A 19562-nucleotide genomic window follows, 5' to 3' on the forward strand; every position below is an offset into this window, starting at 1 on the left:
CAGGTCTCATACTTTTGGGTCTCACACTTTATTCTCTCACAAATTATTGAGAATTCCCCAAAGAGTTTTATTTATGTAGTTTTATCTATTCATTTATGTATTAGAAATTACAAGAAAATTTAAAACTATTTATTTGTTTAAAAATTACAATAAACTATTGCATATTAAATAGCATATTTTTATGAAAAGATAACTGTATTTTCCAAACCAAAAAGATAAGGAAAAGGGTGGTATTGTTTTATATTTTTATAGATATCATTGGATTGGATTAATAAAAGACACCTGGATTCTCATACTTACTCTACATTCAAGCTTTTGCAATATGTTGTTTTGGTTAAAGTATGTGAACAAAATCAGGTCTCACAAAAATGTAGCTGGAAAAAGGAGGAGTATTTTAATAACTTTCCCAGATAATTGTGGAAACTCTTATTTGAATGCAATACTAAAATTCAACAAATAGTAATTTCTTAAAGGTTAGTTGCAATGCGGAATCTGTAAACATATATGAATGAACTTTTCAGACTCTGTTTCATTAAAATCTGTTGGTCTACGTAGCACTTTGAAAGGATCTTTTTATCTATGCATGATTTTATAACATCATGCATTGTCATTTGGCAAATATGGAATCAATGAGTTATGCAGATCTTCCAAATTTTTTTTATTATTATTCTTGTGTGTGTGTGTTTGTGAAGAAGATTTGCCCTGAGCTAACATCCGTTGCCAATCCTTCTCTTTTTTTCTCTTTTTGCTTGAGGAAGATTAGCCCTGAGCTAACATGTGTGCCAGTCTTCCTCTATTTTGTATGTGGGATGCCCCCACAGCATGGCTGAGTGGAGTAGGTCTGCACCCAGGATCCGAACCTGTGAACCCCGGGCCACCGGAGCGGAGTATGCGGAACTTTAACCACTCAGCCACAGGGCCAGCTCCCAGATCTTCCAAATCTTGACACATCATCATATAATAGTTAAAATATTACATTAGTTAATTTACTGTCATATTCATCAGTAATGCAAAGCTGTCAGGTTCATGATGTTGCTTGAAAGCTCATTTTATCATTAGTAACAAATAGTCTCTAATCTTTGACTTGAAGTGACAGGCTCACTTCATTCATTTTGAAAGAATGTCTGCAAAATACATAAGTCTGTATAAGCATATTTGTCTGTCAGTTATTCTCACAAGTAAAAAATGGTGTCCTTGAAAGAAAAAGCAGCTAGTTCAGCTCACAACTTAAACAACTACACTTATAGTTTTTCTCTAGACAACTATCATACTTCCACATGCAGCAACAGTGCTTTATATGTACTTACTATGTGAAATATAGAATATTAAGTAGGTTATAGAATTAAAGGTCAAGTTATAAAGAAATTTAAATATTTGTTGCTTCATCAAGGATGTTCTTAACTGAATCTGGCTTTTTTTTTTTAACTGCAAATGTGCAGCTATGAAGAATTCAGTGACTGCAAGTATAGTTTGCTGCTGCTGCACTGATTTCTGATAAGCCATAAGCAGTTTTACCCACATTACTTTTACCATCAATGTAAATGTCAATAAAGTGAAAGAAACAACTAATTCTTAGTATCATTATGAAAATAATTTTGACCACTGGGACTCCTATCATTCTGTGTACCACACTTTGAGGGCCACTATTCTAGAATAAAAAAGTCTGGCCACGAGAAAGCATAAGCCATAAAGTCATGGCACTTAGATAGATGGATTGTTGAGGGAGAAATATATAAGCAAAAAAAAAATGACGTTAACTTTTCTGTGCCAGATTAGTAGAGTAGATAATAAGTTCCAGGGAAATATATAGGAGGAAAAGGTTATTATTATTATAATTTTTATTATAATAAAAGTGGTTTGGGGACACAGGAGAGGAACTGCTTGATTCTTTGGTTTGGAGGAGGCTAGAAAAACTGGGGAGTTTCAGGGAAGGCTTCATAGCATAAATGATACTAAAGTACTCAATAAATATTTGGGCAATGAGTTACTATTTCAAAACAAAAATGTAGGAGAGAAAAATGTTTTCTCTTGTTTTCTAATTAATGTGTCTGTAAGCTTTTCATGCTATTTCTTTATGTATTCTTCATGATGTCTGCTTAAGGAAACGAGTCTGGTAGAATTTTTTGTTTGATAGAGAAGCTGTGAATGTGATTAACATCTCTCTCCAAATGTAGGAAATCGTCCAGATCTTACTTTTTTGATGTTTCTTTAGACTGAGTCAGGGAGGCAAGAAGGCAATGAAAGGAGGGGCAGATTTTAGAAAAAACTGATACATAAGGGGAAAGAAATGTTAAGCTAAGGTTGAATTCAAGGGAGTAATAATCAATAAGTAACATTTACTTCACTGAATTATATGCCAGGGGCTATTCTGAGCACTTTGCCTTTGTTAACTTATATAAGCTTCCCAAGAGTACTAGGAGGTAGTTACTAATATTCTACCTTTTATAGATGAGGAAACTGAGGCACTGAGAGGTTAAATAAATTGCTGAAGATGACACAATTATTAAGCAGAGGAACAGAAAGTAACCTGGCATAGAGAGCTGCTATATTGGTGAGCTCATTTCTATTCCGCCTCTTGAACGATACTGCTACTCAAGATCTCTTTTGTTCCTTCAGATTTTTAAAAATATACTTTACTTTTTAGAGAAGTTTAGATTCACAGCAAAATTGAGCAGAAAGTACAAAGAGTTCCCATATACTCCCTGCTCCCAAAACACATAGCCTCCCACACCATCAGTAGCTCCCACCACAGTGGTACCTTTGTTACAATCAATGAACCAACATTCACTGACACTTCATTGTCATCCAAAGTCCATGATTTACATTAGGATTCTTGTTAGTATTGTACATTCTGTAGGTTTTGACAAATGTATGGTAACATGTATCCATCGTTATAGTATCATACAGAATAGTTTCATTGCCCTAAAAATCCTTTGTGTTTTGCCTGTTCGTGTCTCCACCATGCCCCAACCCTGGGCAACCATTAATTATTTTGCTCTCTCCATAGTTTTGCATTTTCCAGAATGTCGTATACTTGGAACCATACCATATGTAGCCCTTGTGAATTGGCTTCTTTCACTTAGTAATATATATTTAAGGTTCTTCCATGCCTTTTCATGGTTTGATAGTTCATTTCTTTTTAGTGCTGAATGATATTCCATTGTCTTGGATGTGCCGCAGTTTATTTATCCATTCACCTACTGAATGACATCTTAGTTGCTTCGAAGTTTTGGCAATTATGAATATAGCTGCTATAAACATCCCTTGCAGGTTTTTGTGTGAATGTATGTTTTCAGCTCCTTTGGGTAAATACTAAGCAGCACAATTGCTGGATCATATGCTAAGAGTATATTTAGTTTTGTAAGAAAATGCCACACTCTATTCCAAAGTGGCTGTACCATTTTGCATTCCCGCCAGCAATGAATGAGAATTCCTGTGGCTCTACATCTTTTCAGTACTTGGCGTTGTCAGTGTTTTGGATTTTGGCCATTCTAATAGGTGTGTAGTGGTATCTTGTTTTAATTTGCAATTCCCTGATGACATGATGTTGAACATCTATTCATATGCTTATTTGCCTTCTGTATATCTTCTTTGGTAAGGTGTCTGTTCAGACCTTTGCCTATTTTTCATTTAAGTTGTTCATTTTCTTTCCTTTCCTTCCCTTCCCTTCCCTTCCCTTCCCTCCTCTCCCCTTCCCTCCCCTCCCCTCCCCTCCCCTCCCCTCCCCTTCCCTTTCCTTTCCTTTTCAATGAGGCAGATTCTCCTTGAGCCAACATCCATTGCCAATCTTCCTCTTTTTTTTTTTTGCTTGGAGATTAGCCCTGAGCTAACATTTGTGCCAGACTTCCTCTATTTTGTACGTGGGGTGCCTCCACAGCATGGCTGATGAGTGGAACAGGTCCGTGCCCAGGATCCAAACCCATGAACCTAGGCTGCCAAAGTGGAGCACACGAAACTTTAACCACTTGGCTGTGAGATGGGCCCTGGGTTGTTCATTTTCTTATTGTTGAGTTTTAAGAATTCTTTGTATATTTTGGATGACATTACTTTATCAGATATGTCTTTTGCAAATATTTTCTCTATCCCTGGCTTGTCTTTTCATTTTCTTGACCCTGTCTTTCACAGAGCAGAAGCTTTTAATTTTAATAAACTGTAGCCTGTCAGTTACTTCGTTCATACTTCATTGTTTTGATATTGCATCTAAAAAGTCATTGTGAAACCAGAGGTCATCTGGATTTTCTCCTGTTATTTTCTAGGAGTTTTATAGTTTTCCGTTTTACATTTAGGTGTATGATCTACTTTGAGCTAATTTTTGTGAGGAGTGTAAGGTCTTTGTCTAGAATCATTTTCTTGTATGTGAATATCTAGTCTTTCCAGCACTTTTTGTTGAAAAAACTATCTTTTCTCCATTGCATTGCCTTTACTCCTTTGTCAAAGTTTGGTAGACTGTATTTGTATGGTTTATTTCTGGGTTCTCTGTTCTGTTTGATTGATTTATTTGTTTCTTCTTTCACCAATACCACACTGTCTTGATTACTGTAGCTTTATAGTAAGTCTTGAAGTTGAACAGTGTTACTCCACTGAATTCATTCTTCTTCAATATTGTGTTGGCTATTCTGGGTCTTTTGCCTCTCAGTATAAACTTTAAAATCATTTTGTTAATATCCACAAAATAACTTTCTGGGATTTTGATTAGGATTGCATTGAGTTTATAGATCAAGTTGGGAAGAACTGACATTTGACAATATTGAGTCTTCCTATTCGTGAACATGAAATATATCACTATTTACGCTTTGATTTCTTTTGTCAGTTTTATAGTTTTCCTCATGTAGATCTTGTACATATTTTGTTAGATTTATACCTAAGTATTTCATTTTTGAGGGTACTAGTATAAATGGTATTGTATTTTTAATTTCAAGTAACCCTTGTTCTTGTTGGTACATGGGAAAGCAATTGACTTCTGTATATAAGCCTTGTATCCTGGAACCTTGCTATAATTGCTTATTACTTCCAGAAGTTTTTGTGTCGATTTTTTCAGATTTTCTACATAGGTAGTGATGTCATCCGTGAACAAAGTTATATTTCTCCCTTTCCCATGTGTGTACCTTTTATTTCCCTTTTTTGTCTGATTGCATTCGCTAGGACTTCTAGTACAATTTTGAAAAGATGTGATGAGGGGAGACATCCATGCCTTGTTCATAATCTTAGTGAGAAAGCTTCTAGTTTCTTACTCTTAAGTATGATGTTAGCTGTGAGTGTTGTAAATGTTCCCTGTCAGGTTAAGGAACTTCCCCTCTCTTCTTAGTTTGCTGAGAGTTTTTATTACGAATGGGTGTTGGATTTTCTCAGATACTTTTTATGCACCCATAGATATGATTCTGTTATTTTTTTTTCTTATTTAGTTTCTTGATGTGATTAATTCATTTTCAAATGTTGAACTAGCCTTGCATACCTGAAATAAATTCTACTTGGTCATGGTCTCTAATTCTTTTCATTCATTCTTGGATTCACTTTGTAAATATTTTGTTGAGGATTTTTGCATCTATGTTCATAGGGTCTGTATTTTTCTTGTAATTTCTTTTTCTGGTTTTGGTATTAGGGTAATCTGGCTGCATAGAATGAATCGGGAAATATTTCCTTTGCTTCTGTCTTCTGGAAAAGATTGTAGAGAATGGTATAATTTCTTCCTTAAATGTTTAGTAGAATTCACCAGTGAACCCATTTGGGCCTGGTGCTTTCTGTTTTGGAAGATTATTAATTATTGATTCATCAATTTCCTTTAATGCATATGAGCCTATTCGGATTGTCTGTTTCTTCTTGTGTGAGTTTTATCAGATTTTTGTCTTTCAAGGAATTGGTTCCTTTCATCTAGGTTATCAAATTTATGTGTGTAGAGTTGTTCATAGTATTCTTTTATTATCTTTTTGTGTCCATGGGATCTGTAGTGATATTCTCTCTTTTATTTCTACTATTAGTAATTTGTTATCTTTTCTCTTTTTTCTTAGCCTGGCTAGAGGCTTGTTGATTTTAATGATCTTTTTGAAGAACCAGCTACAGGTTTTGTTGATTTTTCTCTGTTGATTTTCTGTTTTCAGTTTCATTGATTTTTGCTGTGATTTTTTTATTTCTTTTCTTCTATTTACTTTGGATTTAGTTTACTCTTCTTTTTCTAGTTGCTAAGATAGAAGCTTAAATTATTGATTTTTGATCTTTTTTCTTTTCTAATACATGCTTTCAAGGCTATAAATTTCCCTCTGCTTTTTGCTGAATCCCACAAATGTTGATAAGTTGTATTTTCATTTTCATTTAGTTCAAAATACTGTAAAATTTTTTTGAGATTTCATTTCTTTTGAGATTTCTATTTTTTTGAGATAACATGTAAACCTATGTGTTATTTAGAAGTGTGTTGTTTAACTCCAGGTATTTTGGGGATTTTCCAGCTATCTTTCTGTTGTTTATTTCAGTGTAATTCTGTTGTGGTCTGAGAGCATACAGTGTATGGTTTCTATTCTTTTAAATATGTTAAAGTGTATTGTATAGCCCAGAATGTGGTCTATCTTGATGAACAAGGTATCTTTTTCCTTGTACTCCATTGAAGACTCTTGGATTAATGAAGGAATTTTAAAATAATTCTGTTTTCCATCAGTGATAGATGCTTAGCACTTTATCTTCAACTTATTTCATGATTTGTTCTAATGGGGGAAAGCTTTCTGTTTGGTGCTATCATCCTACATATACCAACCTAGGTCTCAGAATGAGTGACATCTGTGAAAAATCTAGGCTGTCCTCATAAAATGTACATGCACGTTAGTGAAAGTGTTCTACGTTATGAATCTGTACTTTTTTTTATTGGCAAAGGTAGCATATCACATCAGCTGGAAACTTTTAAAATGGGGGAACATTTAACATTTCTCAGAAACTTACAAATAATAAATTTTCATTATACTTTTAAAATGTGATTATTTTTTTCCTATCCCATTTAGTTTTGTCAGCCCAGCGGGTGGCAGCTGTCCAGAGAGAGGAAGCAACCAACGTTTTTTGTGGTGGTCCTGACAGATATTGACTCAGACCGACACTACTGCTCATGCCTAACCTTCTATGAGGCAGAGATCAATCTTCAGGTACGACTTTTCTAGCCAAGTACAGTCAAAAGGACAACATTTAGGAATCTTTTTTTATGCCATATTTGTTTTTGTTACAACTGCAAGTTTGACTTCTATGGGCTGCTTTAAAAAGACTGAGGTACTATACTGTTAGAGAAGAGAGCAAGAAGGTAAAGTTACTGTTCAAGTTTAATTGTTCTCTTTTAAAATACTGATCATAATCTGAATATTTCTAAGAATAGCATATCTGTGAATTGGTATATTAAGAAGATTTGTATCCTCTCATAGTGAACCTATGATTTTCCCTGTCAGTCCTTCTCCTGAGGGATCTTTCACAGGACATAGAGCATTTAATCAAAATGTTTGTAAATCACTTATCACAAGTCATGATATTAATCTTTAAGCACCCAAGTAAATGTCAACTCATTATTAGTAGTGGTGTAGTATCAACATGATGGAACCGAAATTCATAGGCTAGAACCATAGAAATTAAAAATACTGGGTCTTTAAGAGAATTAATTGGGGTTGTTAGTTTCAGACAACTGGATGTACTTTCCTAGTTTATATGGAAAAGGATTTATGACAATGTATTGGGTAGTTTATGTAATTTCATGGGTGAGGGGTGAGCAGGGAACCAATTCTGGGTAATAGGAACTACCTAGCTTAGGGCTGTTCTAGTAGAAACCAGACTTTTGCTACCTTTGACTACGTGGCACTGATGAGACTGGGTACCAGACACTAAGAACCTTCACAATTGTTACCCTGAAAAATTCAGTCTCCTATGTTCAGCCACTGTCTCGCACTGGTGACTTCTGCTTTGTCTCATGTGGGTGGTTTCCTTCTGGAAGTCAGATTGCATGCAGATTCCACCCCCCTGCAAAGGAATTAGAAAAACAACTTTTTTGTTATTGTTATTTGTTTGTTTTGCTTTCAAGGCTCTGTGGTGTAAGAAGGAAACTATGAGAGAGTTGGGAGGATTTTGAGTGAGCCAGTCTGCATTATCTGCTGTACTTTCTGCTGGATGCAGACGAATGTATTTCACCACTGGGGAAAAGGATTGCTTTCTGAAATGGCCTGACAAAGGAGCATTTGTTGTTTTGGTTAGTTTAATATAACTCCAAGATCTGAATTTTCTAGATGCAGAAGTTTGATTTTTCTGTATAAGAGGAGGCAAATCACCTTTCATGGTACAGACTCACATTATCCAAGCTCATTAGTGATGTATTAAAAGCAGCATGCTAGTCTATTAATTTCCAGGGTTAGATAGAACAAAATATGCATTATCAGCACATTCTCTCCTTGTCAGATCTTTGTGAGAAGCCATATAAAAATCAGAAGCATTTTGATTGTGGAATCAAACTAACGAATATTTTATGTCAAATATTTAATAGCTGCCAGATTAACATAGACCATTGTTGCTGTTTGAAATTAGAGATTATGTTGTCAATGGGGACAGAAAAGTTAAAAGTCTATGACTGTAGTCATCTCTGTCCTGGATAGTGTTTGGGTGGATGTTGCCAACAAATAGCTGATCAAATTCCCATTGGATCAATTCAGTCTAAATAAGAAAGAGTGCTCTCCAGCCAAGAACATCTCTATCTCTTTTAGGTGACCTTTCATTTCTATATTGATCTTTAATATTTAAGTATTGAGAATGCAATATTTTCTTTTATTTCCATGTTCTCGAGGGTACCTCTTAACAATTCCGAAGAATTGTCTACTGAAACTAATTGTGATTATTTAGGTTCCCCTTTCTCTCTCCTTAATTACCAACTCCTCTTGCCCCAAATAAACCAACAGAAAAGTAATACATTAAGGTGGGGTCTAGTCCAAGATGGTCACATAGGAAGCGCCTCAATTCACTTCCTCTCATGGACATACCAAATCTACAGCTACACACAGAATGGTTCCCTCTGAAAGAAATCCAAAAACTAGCTGAGCAACTCCTACACATCAGGCAAATGAGAAAGCACTCACAGTGAAATGAGTAGGAAAGGCTGAGACACACTCTCGCCATAAACCCCACATCCAGGACAGTGACATGCATTTGGGAAGGAAGTTATAACTCCCAGCTTCTCCCTGAGGCGTGAAGGTGTTACCACCCAAGTGGGCTTGTCTGCCTGCCGCAAGACATGCCAATAGTCAGGAGGCAGGTGGTAGGAGACAAAGGACTTTATTACAGCTTGCTAGCATGAGGGAAGATGACCAACTCACGTCCGAAAGAATCATCTCACAGAACAAAGACTACAGGCCAATTACATATGGGGCCAGTATCCAGGTGGGAGTGGTGGCTGGTCTCTGGGTGGGGCAGACATCTGGTCCCAGTTCCTGATAGTCCTTTGTTTTTACTGGATATGCATCAGAGAATGGAGCAGCTGCCCTATACCCTGATCTTTCAGTTGTCCTTGATGATGACTGTCAGCATAGGCTCTCTGCCCGGGGGGGGGGTGGTCATCACATTCCTAAGGAACTCAAAAGAACAAAAGTTATTACCCTAAAGCAGCTGAGAGGGGCCACAAAATCTATAGAGCATGATGTCTGGGCTAGTTAGTCAGAGGTCATTTAAAGTTACAATATAGTTTCTTTTCTACAATATGGCTTCTCTTATGTCAACCTTGTGTTGAGCCGGTATCAAAGGGTTTGGACCCAACATCTAGCCCCCAACTTTTAAGACTTCCACCTGAGGGTTGGGCCCCCAAGACACCTATCTCTGAAAGCCAGTAGGGCTTATGTCCACGAGACCCACCAGACTATAACAAACAAAGAAAGAGTTCTTAAAGGATTCAATGAGGCTATCCCCCCAGGGCTCAACATGGAGGGAGCAGAGAGAAACATCCTTTCCCATTCTTTCCCTGAAAAAGCCCTATTTGCATACTTTAAAAGCTGCTTCCTGGGTCAGGTTTCCAGTGTAGCTCGCATCTAGGGCCTGATTCTGGTCTTTCCCAGAGAATAAGGAGGCCAGCAGGTGCTGTCTCCACATTTTCTCTCTGGCCCACTCCAGTTCCCTGCTTTCTCATTGGAAGGAGCTGTGCACTCTGGCGCCCCAGGTTTTGCAGCTGCCACCCAAGGAATGCACCCCTTTAATCCCTTGGCTCTGGTGGACAGCAGGGCTTGAGCTCCAGACCAACAGGACTGTAGCAAACAAAATTCTTCACTGGCTATCCCCTCCAGGGCTCAGTGCAAAGAGAGCATACAGAAACACCCATCTCCAAGTCTTTCACTGAAAAAGGGATATTTGCATATATTAAAAGCTGCTGTCTGAGACTTCAGTTATCATGAATCTAGGTGCTGACTGAGATCCTCCCCTTTTAGACACTGACATGTCTTGGCACACCTTCAGCTGCCAGGAGTACTAAGAGTAAACCGTTCTGCTTGTACAATCACAGAACTTTGAGAGCACAAAGGTTGAGAGTTTGCCCAACCAAGAGCTAGGGCACGCTTAAATGATAAGTTTCATCTTCTACAAGAGGCCACTCCTTCAAGACTAGGAGAGGTGGCTGTTTTATCTAATGCACAGAAACCAACATGGAGAGTCAAGGAAAATGATGAAATAGAAGAATATGTTCCAAGTGAAAGAACAAGGTAAAAACCTCAGGAAAAAAGACCTTAATGACCTAGAGATAAGTGATTTACCTGATAAAGAGTTCAGAATAATGGTTATAAAGATGCTCACCAGGCTCAAGAGAAGAATGAATGAACAAAGTGAGAATTTCAACAAAGAAATAGAAAATATCAGAAGGTACCAGATAGAAGTCACAGAGCTGAAGAATACAATAACTGAATTGGAAAATACAATAGAGGGATTCAATAATAGACTAGATGAAGCTGAAGAAGGGATTAGTGAACTTGAGGACAGGGCAGTGGAAATCACCCAATCAAAACAGTAATAAGAAAAAAGAATGAAAATGAATAAAGATAGTTTATAGTTATATAATAAATATAATATATAATATAATAATATAAATGAATGAAGATAGTTTATAGGACTTATGGGACAATATCAGGCAGACTAGCATTCACATTACAGGGGTCCCAGAAGGAGAAGAGAGGGAGAAAGGGACAGAAAACTTTGATGAAATAATGGCTGAAAACTTCCCTAATCTGGAGAAGAAAACAGACATCTAGATCCAGGAAGCCCAGGGAGATCCAAACAAGATGAACCCTAAGAGACCCACACCACAGCACATAATTAAAGTGTCAACAGTTAAAGACAAGGAGAGAATCTTAAAAGCAGCAAGAGAAAAACAACTTGTTCTTAAAGGGTAACCCCCGTGAGACTATGAGCAGATTCTTTAGCAGAAACCTTGCAGGCCAGAAGGGAGTGGTGATATATTCAAAGTTTTGAAAGAAAAAATTGCCAACCAAGAATACTCCACATGGAATTGTCCTTCAGAATTGAAAGAGAGGATCTGGCTGTTGGCTTAGTGGTTAGGTTCACCCACTCTGCTTCAACAGCCTGGGGTTTGCAGGTTCAGATCCCAGGTGCAGACCTAGCACAACACATCAAGCCACTCTGTGGCAGCATCTCACATAAAATAGAGGAAGATGGGCACAGATGTTAGCTCAGCAACAGTCTTCCTCAAGCAAAAAGAAGACAATTGGCAACAGATGTTAGCTCAGGGCCAGTCTTCCTCACAGAACAAACAAACAAAAAAACCAGAATTGAAGGAGAGAGAGTTTTTCAGATGAGCAAAAGCTAAAGGAATTTATCACCACTAGACCAGCCTTATGAGAAATGTTAAGCGGACTTTTTAAAGCTGAAATGAAGGGGTGCTAACTAATAACAGGAAAACGTAAAGTATAAATTTCACTTGTAAAGGTAAATATATAGTAAATTTCAGAGTAATCTAATGTTGAAAAGCTGGTGGTTTAATCATGTATAAAGCTAATATGAAGATTAAAAGAGAAAAGTAGTAAAATTACTATAACTACAGTAATTTGTTAATGGATACACAACATAAAAAGGTGTAAATTGTGACATCGAAAACATAAAATGGAGAGTGTAAAAATGTAGAGCTTTATAATATATTCAAAGTTAACTTGCTATAAACTTAAAATAGACTGTTGTAAGTTGTTTTATGTAAACCTCATGGTAACCACAAAGCAAAAACCTCTAGTGGATATACAGGAGGCAAAGAAAAAGGAATCTAAGCATACCACTACAGAAAATCATCAAATCACAAAAAAAGAGAGTAAGAGAGGAAAGAAGGATCAAAGGAATTACAAAACAGCCAGAAAATAATTTAAAAAATGGCAACAGTAAGTACAAACTGATCAATAATTACTTTCAATGTAAATGGACTGTGAATTCTACAATCCAAAGACATAGTATGGCTGAATAGATAAGGAAATAAAATCCAACTATATGCTACTTACTGCTCACTTCAGTCTTAAGGATGCATACAGAATGAAAGTGAAGGGACTGAAGAAGATATTCCATGCAAATGGAAACCGAAGGAAAGGTAGAGTAGCTGTACTTATCAGACAAAAATAGACTTCAAGCCAGGGCTGGCCCCGTGGCCGAGTGGTTAAGTTCGCACGCTCTGCTGCAGGCGGCCCAGTGTTTCATCAGTTCGAATCCTGGGCGCAGACATGGCAGTGCTCATCGAACCACGCTGAGGCAGTGTCCCACATGCCACAACTAGAAGGACCCACAACTAAGAATATACAGCTGTGTACCAGGGGGCTTTGGGGAGAAAAAGGAAAACAATAAAATCTCCAAAAAAAAAAGACTTCAAGCCAAAAACTGTAATAAGGGATGAAAAAGGTCATTATCTAATCATAAAGCAGTCATTTCATCAAGAGGATTTAACAATTTCAAATATTTGTACACCCAACATCAGAGCACCTAAATACATAAAGCAAATATTAACAGATCTTCAGATCTGTTTTTTCCTGAAGGCAGCAATACAGTAATAGCATAGGATTTCAGTACCACACATTCTGCAATGGATAGATCATCCAGACAGAAAATCAATAGGAAAATAGAGCTTAAATGACATGTTAGACCAGATGGACATAACAGAAATGTACAGAACCTTCCGTCCACCAGCAGCAGAATACACATTCTTCAAAAGTGTACATGGAACATTCTCTAGGATAGATCATATGTTGGGGCACAAAACAAGTCTTAATAATTTAAGAAAACTGAAATCATACCAAGCTTCTTTTCCAACCACAAAAGTATGAAACTAGAAATCAATTACAAGAAGAAAACTGGAAAATTCACAAATATGTGAAGATTAAACAACATGTTACTGAACAACCAATGGGTCAAAGAATAAACCAAAAGAGAAATAAAAAAAATCTGAGACAGATGAAAACGGAAATTCAACATACCAAATTTATGGGATGAAGCAGAAGTAGAAATAAGGGGGAAGTTTGTAGTGATAAACACCTGCATAAAGAAAAATGGCAGCTTTCCAGGAAACAACTTAAGTGTATACCTTAAGGAACTAGAAAAAGAGCAAACTAAGCCTGAAGTTAGTTGAAGGAAAGAAATAAATATCTGAGTGGAAATAAGTAAAATAGAGAGTAAAATGACAATAGAAAAGATCAGTGAAACTAAGAGCTATCTTTTTGAAAAGACAAACAAAATTGACAAACTTTTAGCTAGACTCGTCAAGAAAAAAGAAAAAGGACTCAAAATTAGAAATGAAATAGGAGACATTAGAACTGATACCACACACATACAAAGGATCATAAGAGACTACTATGAAGGATTACATGCCAACAAATTGGACATCCTAGAAGAAATAGATGTTTCTAGAAACATATAACCTACCAAGACTAAATCATGAAGAAATATAAAATATGAATAGACCAATTCTTAGTGAAGATATTGAATCAGGAATCAAAAACCTCCCACTAAAGAGAAGTCTAGGACCAAATGGCCTTACTGGTCAATTTACATACATTTAAAGAAGAATTAATACCAATCCTTCTCAAACTCTTCCAAAAATAGAAGAGGAAGGGAACACTTCCAAACTCATATTACAAGGCCAGCGTTACCCTGATACAAGAATCAGACAAGGACACCATGAAAAAGAAAACACAGGCCAATATCCCTGATGAACATCGGTGCAAAAATCCTCAACAAAATATTAGCAAACTGAATTCAACAATACATTAAAAGGATCATACACCATGACCAAATGGGGTTTATTCCTAGTATGGAAGGATAGCTTGACATGCAAATCAATGATGTGACATATCACTGTAACAAAATTAAGGATAAAAATCGTATGATCTTAATAAATGCAGAAAAAGCTTTTGACAAAATTCAGTATCCATTGATAATAAAACTCTCAACAAACTGGGTATAGAGGGAACATACTTCAAAATAATAAAGGCCATATATGAAAAGTCCACAGCTAACATCATAGTCAATGGTGAAAAGCTAAAAGCTTTTCCCATAAGATCCAATAGAAGTCACTTCTTAGTCTTGCCACTTTTTTTTCTTTAAAGATTGGCCCTGAGCTAACATCTGTTGCCAATCTTCTTCTTTTTTTTTCTTCTCCTCAAAGCCCCCCAATACATAGTTGTACCTTCTAGTTGTAGGTCCTTCTAGTTCTGATATGTGGGACGCCACTTCAGCTTGGCTTGATGAGCGATGCTAGGTCTGTGCCGAGGATCCAAACTGGTGAAACCCTGGGCCACTGAAGCAGTATGTGAACTTAACCACTCAGCCACAGGGCTGGCCCCACTCTTGCCACTTTTATTCAACATAGTACTGGAAGTCCTAGCCAGATAAATTGGGCGAGAAAAGCAAGTATAAGACATCAAAACCAGAAAAGAAGAAGTAAAATTGTCTCTATTTGCAGATGATATGATAGTATATATAAAAACTCTAAAGACTACCAAAAAATGTTAGAACTGATAAATTCTGTAATCTTGCAGGATACAAAATTGATACACAAAAGTTAGTTGCATTTCTATATACTAACAACGAACTATCAAAAATAAAAACTAAGAAAACAGTCCCATTTATAATTGCATGAAAAAGAATAAGTTACCTAGGAATAGCTTTACCAAGGAGGGAAAAGATTTATGCCCTGAAAACTGTAAGACATTAATGATAGAACTTGAAGAAGATACAAATAAATGGAAGGATATTTCATGCTCATGGACTAGAAACAATAATGTTAAGATATCCATACTAAAAAATCTACAGATTAAATGCAATCCCTATCAAAATTCCAATGGCATTTTTCACCCAAAGAGAAACAATTCTAAAATTCATATGAAACCACAGAAGATCCCAAATAGCCAAAGTAATCTTGAGAAAGAAGAATAAAGTTGGAAGCATCACAGTTCCTCATTTCAAAGTATATTACAAAACTAAAGTAATCAAAACAGTATGCTATTGGCATAAAAACAGACACATATATCAAGGGAACAGAATACAGAGTCCAGAAATAAACTCATGCATTTATAGTCAATTAATTTGCAACAGTGGAGCCAAGAATATACAATGGTGAAAGGATAATCCATTCAGTAAATGGTGTTGGGAAAACTGGATAGCCACATGCAAAAGAACAAAACCTTATGTTACACCATATACGGAAATAAATTCAAAATGGATTAAAGACTTGAATGTAAGACCTAAAACCAAATTAACTCCTAAAAGAAAACTTATGGAGTAAGCTCCTTGATGAAGGTCTTGGCAATGCTTTTTAGATTTGACACCAAGAGCAAAACTAAACAAGTAGGACTACATGAAAGTAAAATGCTTCCGCACAGCAAAGGAAACCAACAAAATCAAAAGGCAACCTACAGAATAGGAGACAATATTTGTAATCATATATCTGATAAGGGGTTAATATCAAAATATATAAATAACTCATACAACTCAATAGCAAAAAAACAGACAATCCAATTGAAAAATGGGCAAAGGACTTAAATAGACATTTTTCCAAAGAAAACATATAAATGGCCAACATGTACATGAAAAGGTGCTCAACATCACTAATAAGCAGGGAAATGCAAATCAAAACCAAACTATTACCTCACATCTGTAAGAATGGCTATTATAAAAAAGACAAGAGGTAACTATTCGCAAGACTCTGGAGAAAAGGGAACTGTTATGCACCATTGGTGGGAATGTGAGTTGGTTCAATGACTATGGAAAACAGTATGAAAGTTCCTCAAAAAATTAAACATAGAACTACCATATGATCCAGCAGTCCCACTTCTGGGTGTACATCCAATGGAAATGAAAACAGTATCAAAGAGATATCTGCGCTCCCATGTTCACTGCAGTATTATTCTCAATAGCCAAGATACGGAAACAACCTAAGTGTCCATCAATGGTTGAATGGATAAAGATGTGATACATATATTGATATATATATCATGTGATACATATATATCATGGAATATTATTCAGCAATGAGAAAGAAGGAAGTACTGACATTTACAACAACATAGATCAACCTTGAGGGCATTATGCTCAGTGAAATATGCCAGAAAGAGAGAGAGAAATATGGCATGGTATCATTCATATGTGGAATCTTAAAAAAAAAAATCAAACTCACAGAAATAGAGAGAGGTGGTTGCCAGGGGCTAAGGGTTTGGGGAAATAGGGAGAGGTTGGTAAAGGGTACAAATTTTCAGCTAGAAGATGAATAAAGGTCTGAAGATCTACAGTAAAACATGGTGACTATAGTTGATAACACTGTATTCCATGATTAAATGTGCTAAAAGAGTAAATTTTCATCAAAAAAAAAAGAGATAAGTATGTGAGGTGATATGTTAATTAACTAGTTGATGGAATCCTTTCACAATGTATCCATACATCCAATCACCACTCTAAATATCTTACAGTTTTGTCAATTATACCTCAATAAAGCTGAAAAAAAAGACAATATAGCAAGTGTAAAGAAGTTCTAGGAACCCGGATAAACTGGCAGAAAGCAATACAAGAAGACGTTATTTCAGGTATTTATGAAGAGGTTCTAGTAATTCTTGGATATTTTTCAAACTTTTTATTTGGAAATAATTTCAAACTGACATAAAAGTTCTGAAAATATTGTAAACATCTATGTACACTTTATCCATATTTACCTGTTTTTAATATTTTGTATCATTTCTTTATTATCATAAATAATATTATTATAATCAATCCCTCTCTCCCTACCTCACTCCCTCTTTCTCCTTACACGCACACACACACACAAATTTTTTTCTGAACCATTTGAGAGAAATTTGCATGTGTCATCTTCCTTTGCCCTAAAGTCTTCAGTGTGTGTTTCATAGGAATAAGTATGGTCTCTTACATAAACATAGTATGGTTATCAGTACTTTATAGAAATTTAACAGCAATATTATACTTTTAATCCACCATTCATATTTCAATCTTGTCATTTAATCTAATAATGTCCTTTATAGCATGTTTTTTGTCCTCCAGTACACAATGCAGTTTAAAATCATGTACTGAATTTAATTATCATTTCTCTTTTGTCTCTTTTCATCTGGAATAGTTGCTCAACCTTTCATTGTTGAGGAAAGAATAATTTTTTTTAATAATACAGATCCCTATGCCCCTTTTTAATAGAATTCTTATCATTTTATGTTTTCTCTGATATCTCTTATCTTTGGATTCAGGTTACACATCAGCAGTTGACATACTACCAACATTTGGAATACGAAGTGTGTTCCTTATAAGGGTGTCTGTCTAAGGGTGCACATCAGGAGGTATATGAAGTCTATCTGCCCCCTACTGATGATGTTAATTTTGGTAACCTGGTCAGGTGCTTGTCAGTTATCTCCATTTTATAGTTGCTATTTTTTCATTTGCAACTAAGAAGTGATCTGTGGGAAGACACTTTAAGACTATGCAAATATTCTTACTCATTAATCAGGCCCCCCTACATTTAGCATTTAGTGACTAATTCTTGCCTGTGCCAGTTTTTGTTATAATGGTTGCGAAATGGTTATTTCCAACTCCACATATCCTCTACCTTTACCAGTCCGCAGTTGACATTTTACTATAGGCAAGAGCTTTCCTGTCTTGTCTATCTCTTTGAGCCATAGACTCATGTATTCTAGTTTCTTTTTTCCTAATGGTATATAATCAATGATTTTCATTGTTTTAATGTGCGAATTGTCCTAGATTTGACCAGTGGGCACCCCTTTAGGTTGGTTCCTGTATTCTTGTGACAAGGCCCCATCATGTTCTTTTTAAGCTTTTTTTTTTTTTTTAACTTTCTGTCATAACAAGCTGATCCAGGCTCATCTTATTCCTTCTTTGCCTTGAAATCAGCTATTCCTCTAAGGAGCCCTGGCTCATTTGAGTAGGGAATAATATTTGAAACTAAGATCTAGGTTCTTTATATTTGGAATCAATGTTTAAAAAGTTATTTGTCTTTTTAAGGTCAGATGTTTTCCCATTTGCCGTTTTAAGTGGGCCAAAAAATTATAATTTATTTAGTTTTACAGTCAACCTACAGAAGATTAGAGTCTGCCTCTTACGAGTTTTTCCAAGATTCTGAAAATGTAAATAAATTGTAAGAATTCTGGCTTCTATATAGCTGCACTTAGGTAATAGGCATTAGTTAGAATTATGTGACAGCTTTTCTGTGCTCCGAACAGAAAGTTAATGTTTTTTGGCATTAAACTGGTCCCAAAACTGGTACAAACAATGAGATAGAACATAGAAAAAATAACATTAAAACCCAGATGATGTTCCTTTCTAGGTCGTCATTAATGTTGTTCCCATTTTCAGTGTGAACACTTAACTATGTCTTTTTTAAAAAATGTGTTTTTCTTTTATTTTTGGATCATATCATCAGTTCAAAAATAGATCTTTTAATTCTTGTTTGGTGTGAATTATTTCATACCAAATATACTATGACACATTATTTGGAAGCCTGAAGAGGAGGAACTTAGGGACACACACCATCCAAAGTATAATTGTGCAACTTCAAAAATATTGGTTCTTATCTTTCCAAGATACAGTAACACCGTCAAAAAAATCAAGCAAAATTTTGGCATTATACTTTTGATAACATATTTCCAAAATTACTCAACTAGGCAATGTGATTGTAAATTTTTTTAAGAAATCAGTAAAGTATGATAGATGTGAGGTTGCTTTTTTATAGCTTATCTTAAAAAAATGATAGACCTATCCACATTTTTTATTTAGTTGTATCATTTTAAAGTCTTTTAATGTGTTTATAAATGTGTTTATGAACCAACAGCAAAGATGCAATTTGCAGTAAAGATATTTGGTATCTCCGCAAACAGAATGTCATCGAAGAAGGGTGGAGTGAATGTGGGTACTTTGGGCAAGTAAGATGAGAAATAAAGAGGGACATACACAGAAGGCATGTCTCTTTATCTTAGTCGGCTTAAAATCTAGCTTGGGAGGCAAAATCAAAACTTAAAACTTAAGTATAAGGACATTCCAAAGTACCTTATGCTAAGTACTGAACAGTTCAGTGAAGGAGTTAATAATTG

At 35.8% G+C, this 19562-nt stretch overlaps 1 protein-coding gene across 5 annotated transcripts in view; it reads left to right on the top strand.

The window, feature by feature from the left end:
* The window catches only part of SBF2 (SET binding factor 2), a 463187-nt gene that overhangs the window by 197542 nt on the left and 246083 nt on the right, over positions 1-19562 (top strand). For all 5 annotated transcript variants that reach the window (XM_046684984.1, XM_046684986.1, XM_046684988.1 and 2 more), the window contains one exon: positions 6984-7121. In XM_046684984.1, coding sequence (XP_046540940.1) covers positions 6984-7121 — 138 coding nt within the window. The remainder of the gene's footprint in view (positions 1-6983; positions 7122-19562) is intronic.

The sequence above is a fragment of the Equus quagga genome, chromosome 14 (genome assembly GCF_021613505.1).
Source record: "Equus quagga isolate Etosha38 chromosome 14, UCLA_HA_Equagga_1.0, whole genome shotgun sequence".
Taxonomy (NCBI): domain Eukaryota; kingdom Metazoa; phylum Chordata; class Mammalia; order Perissodactyla; family Equidae; genus Equus; species Equus quagga.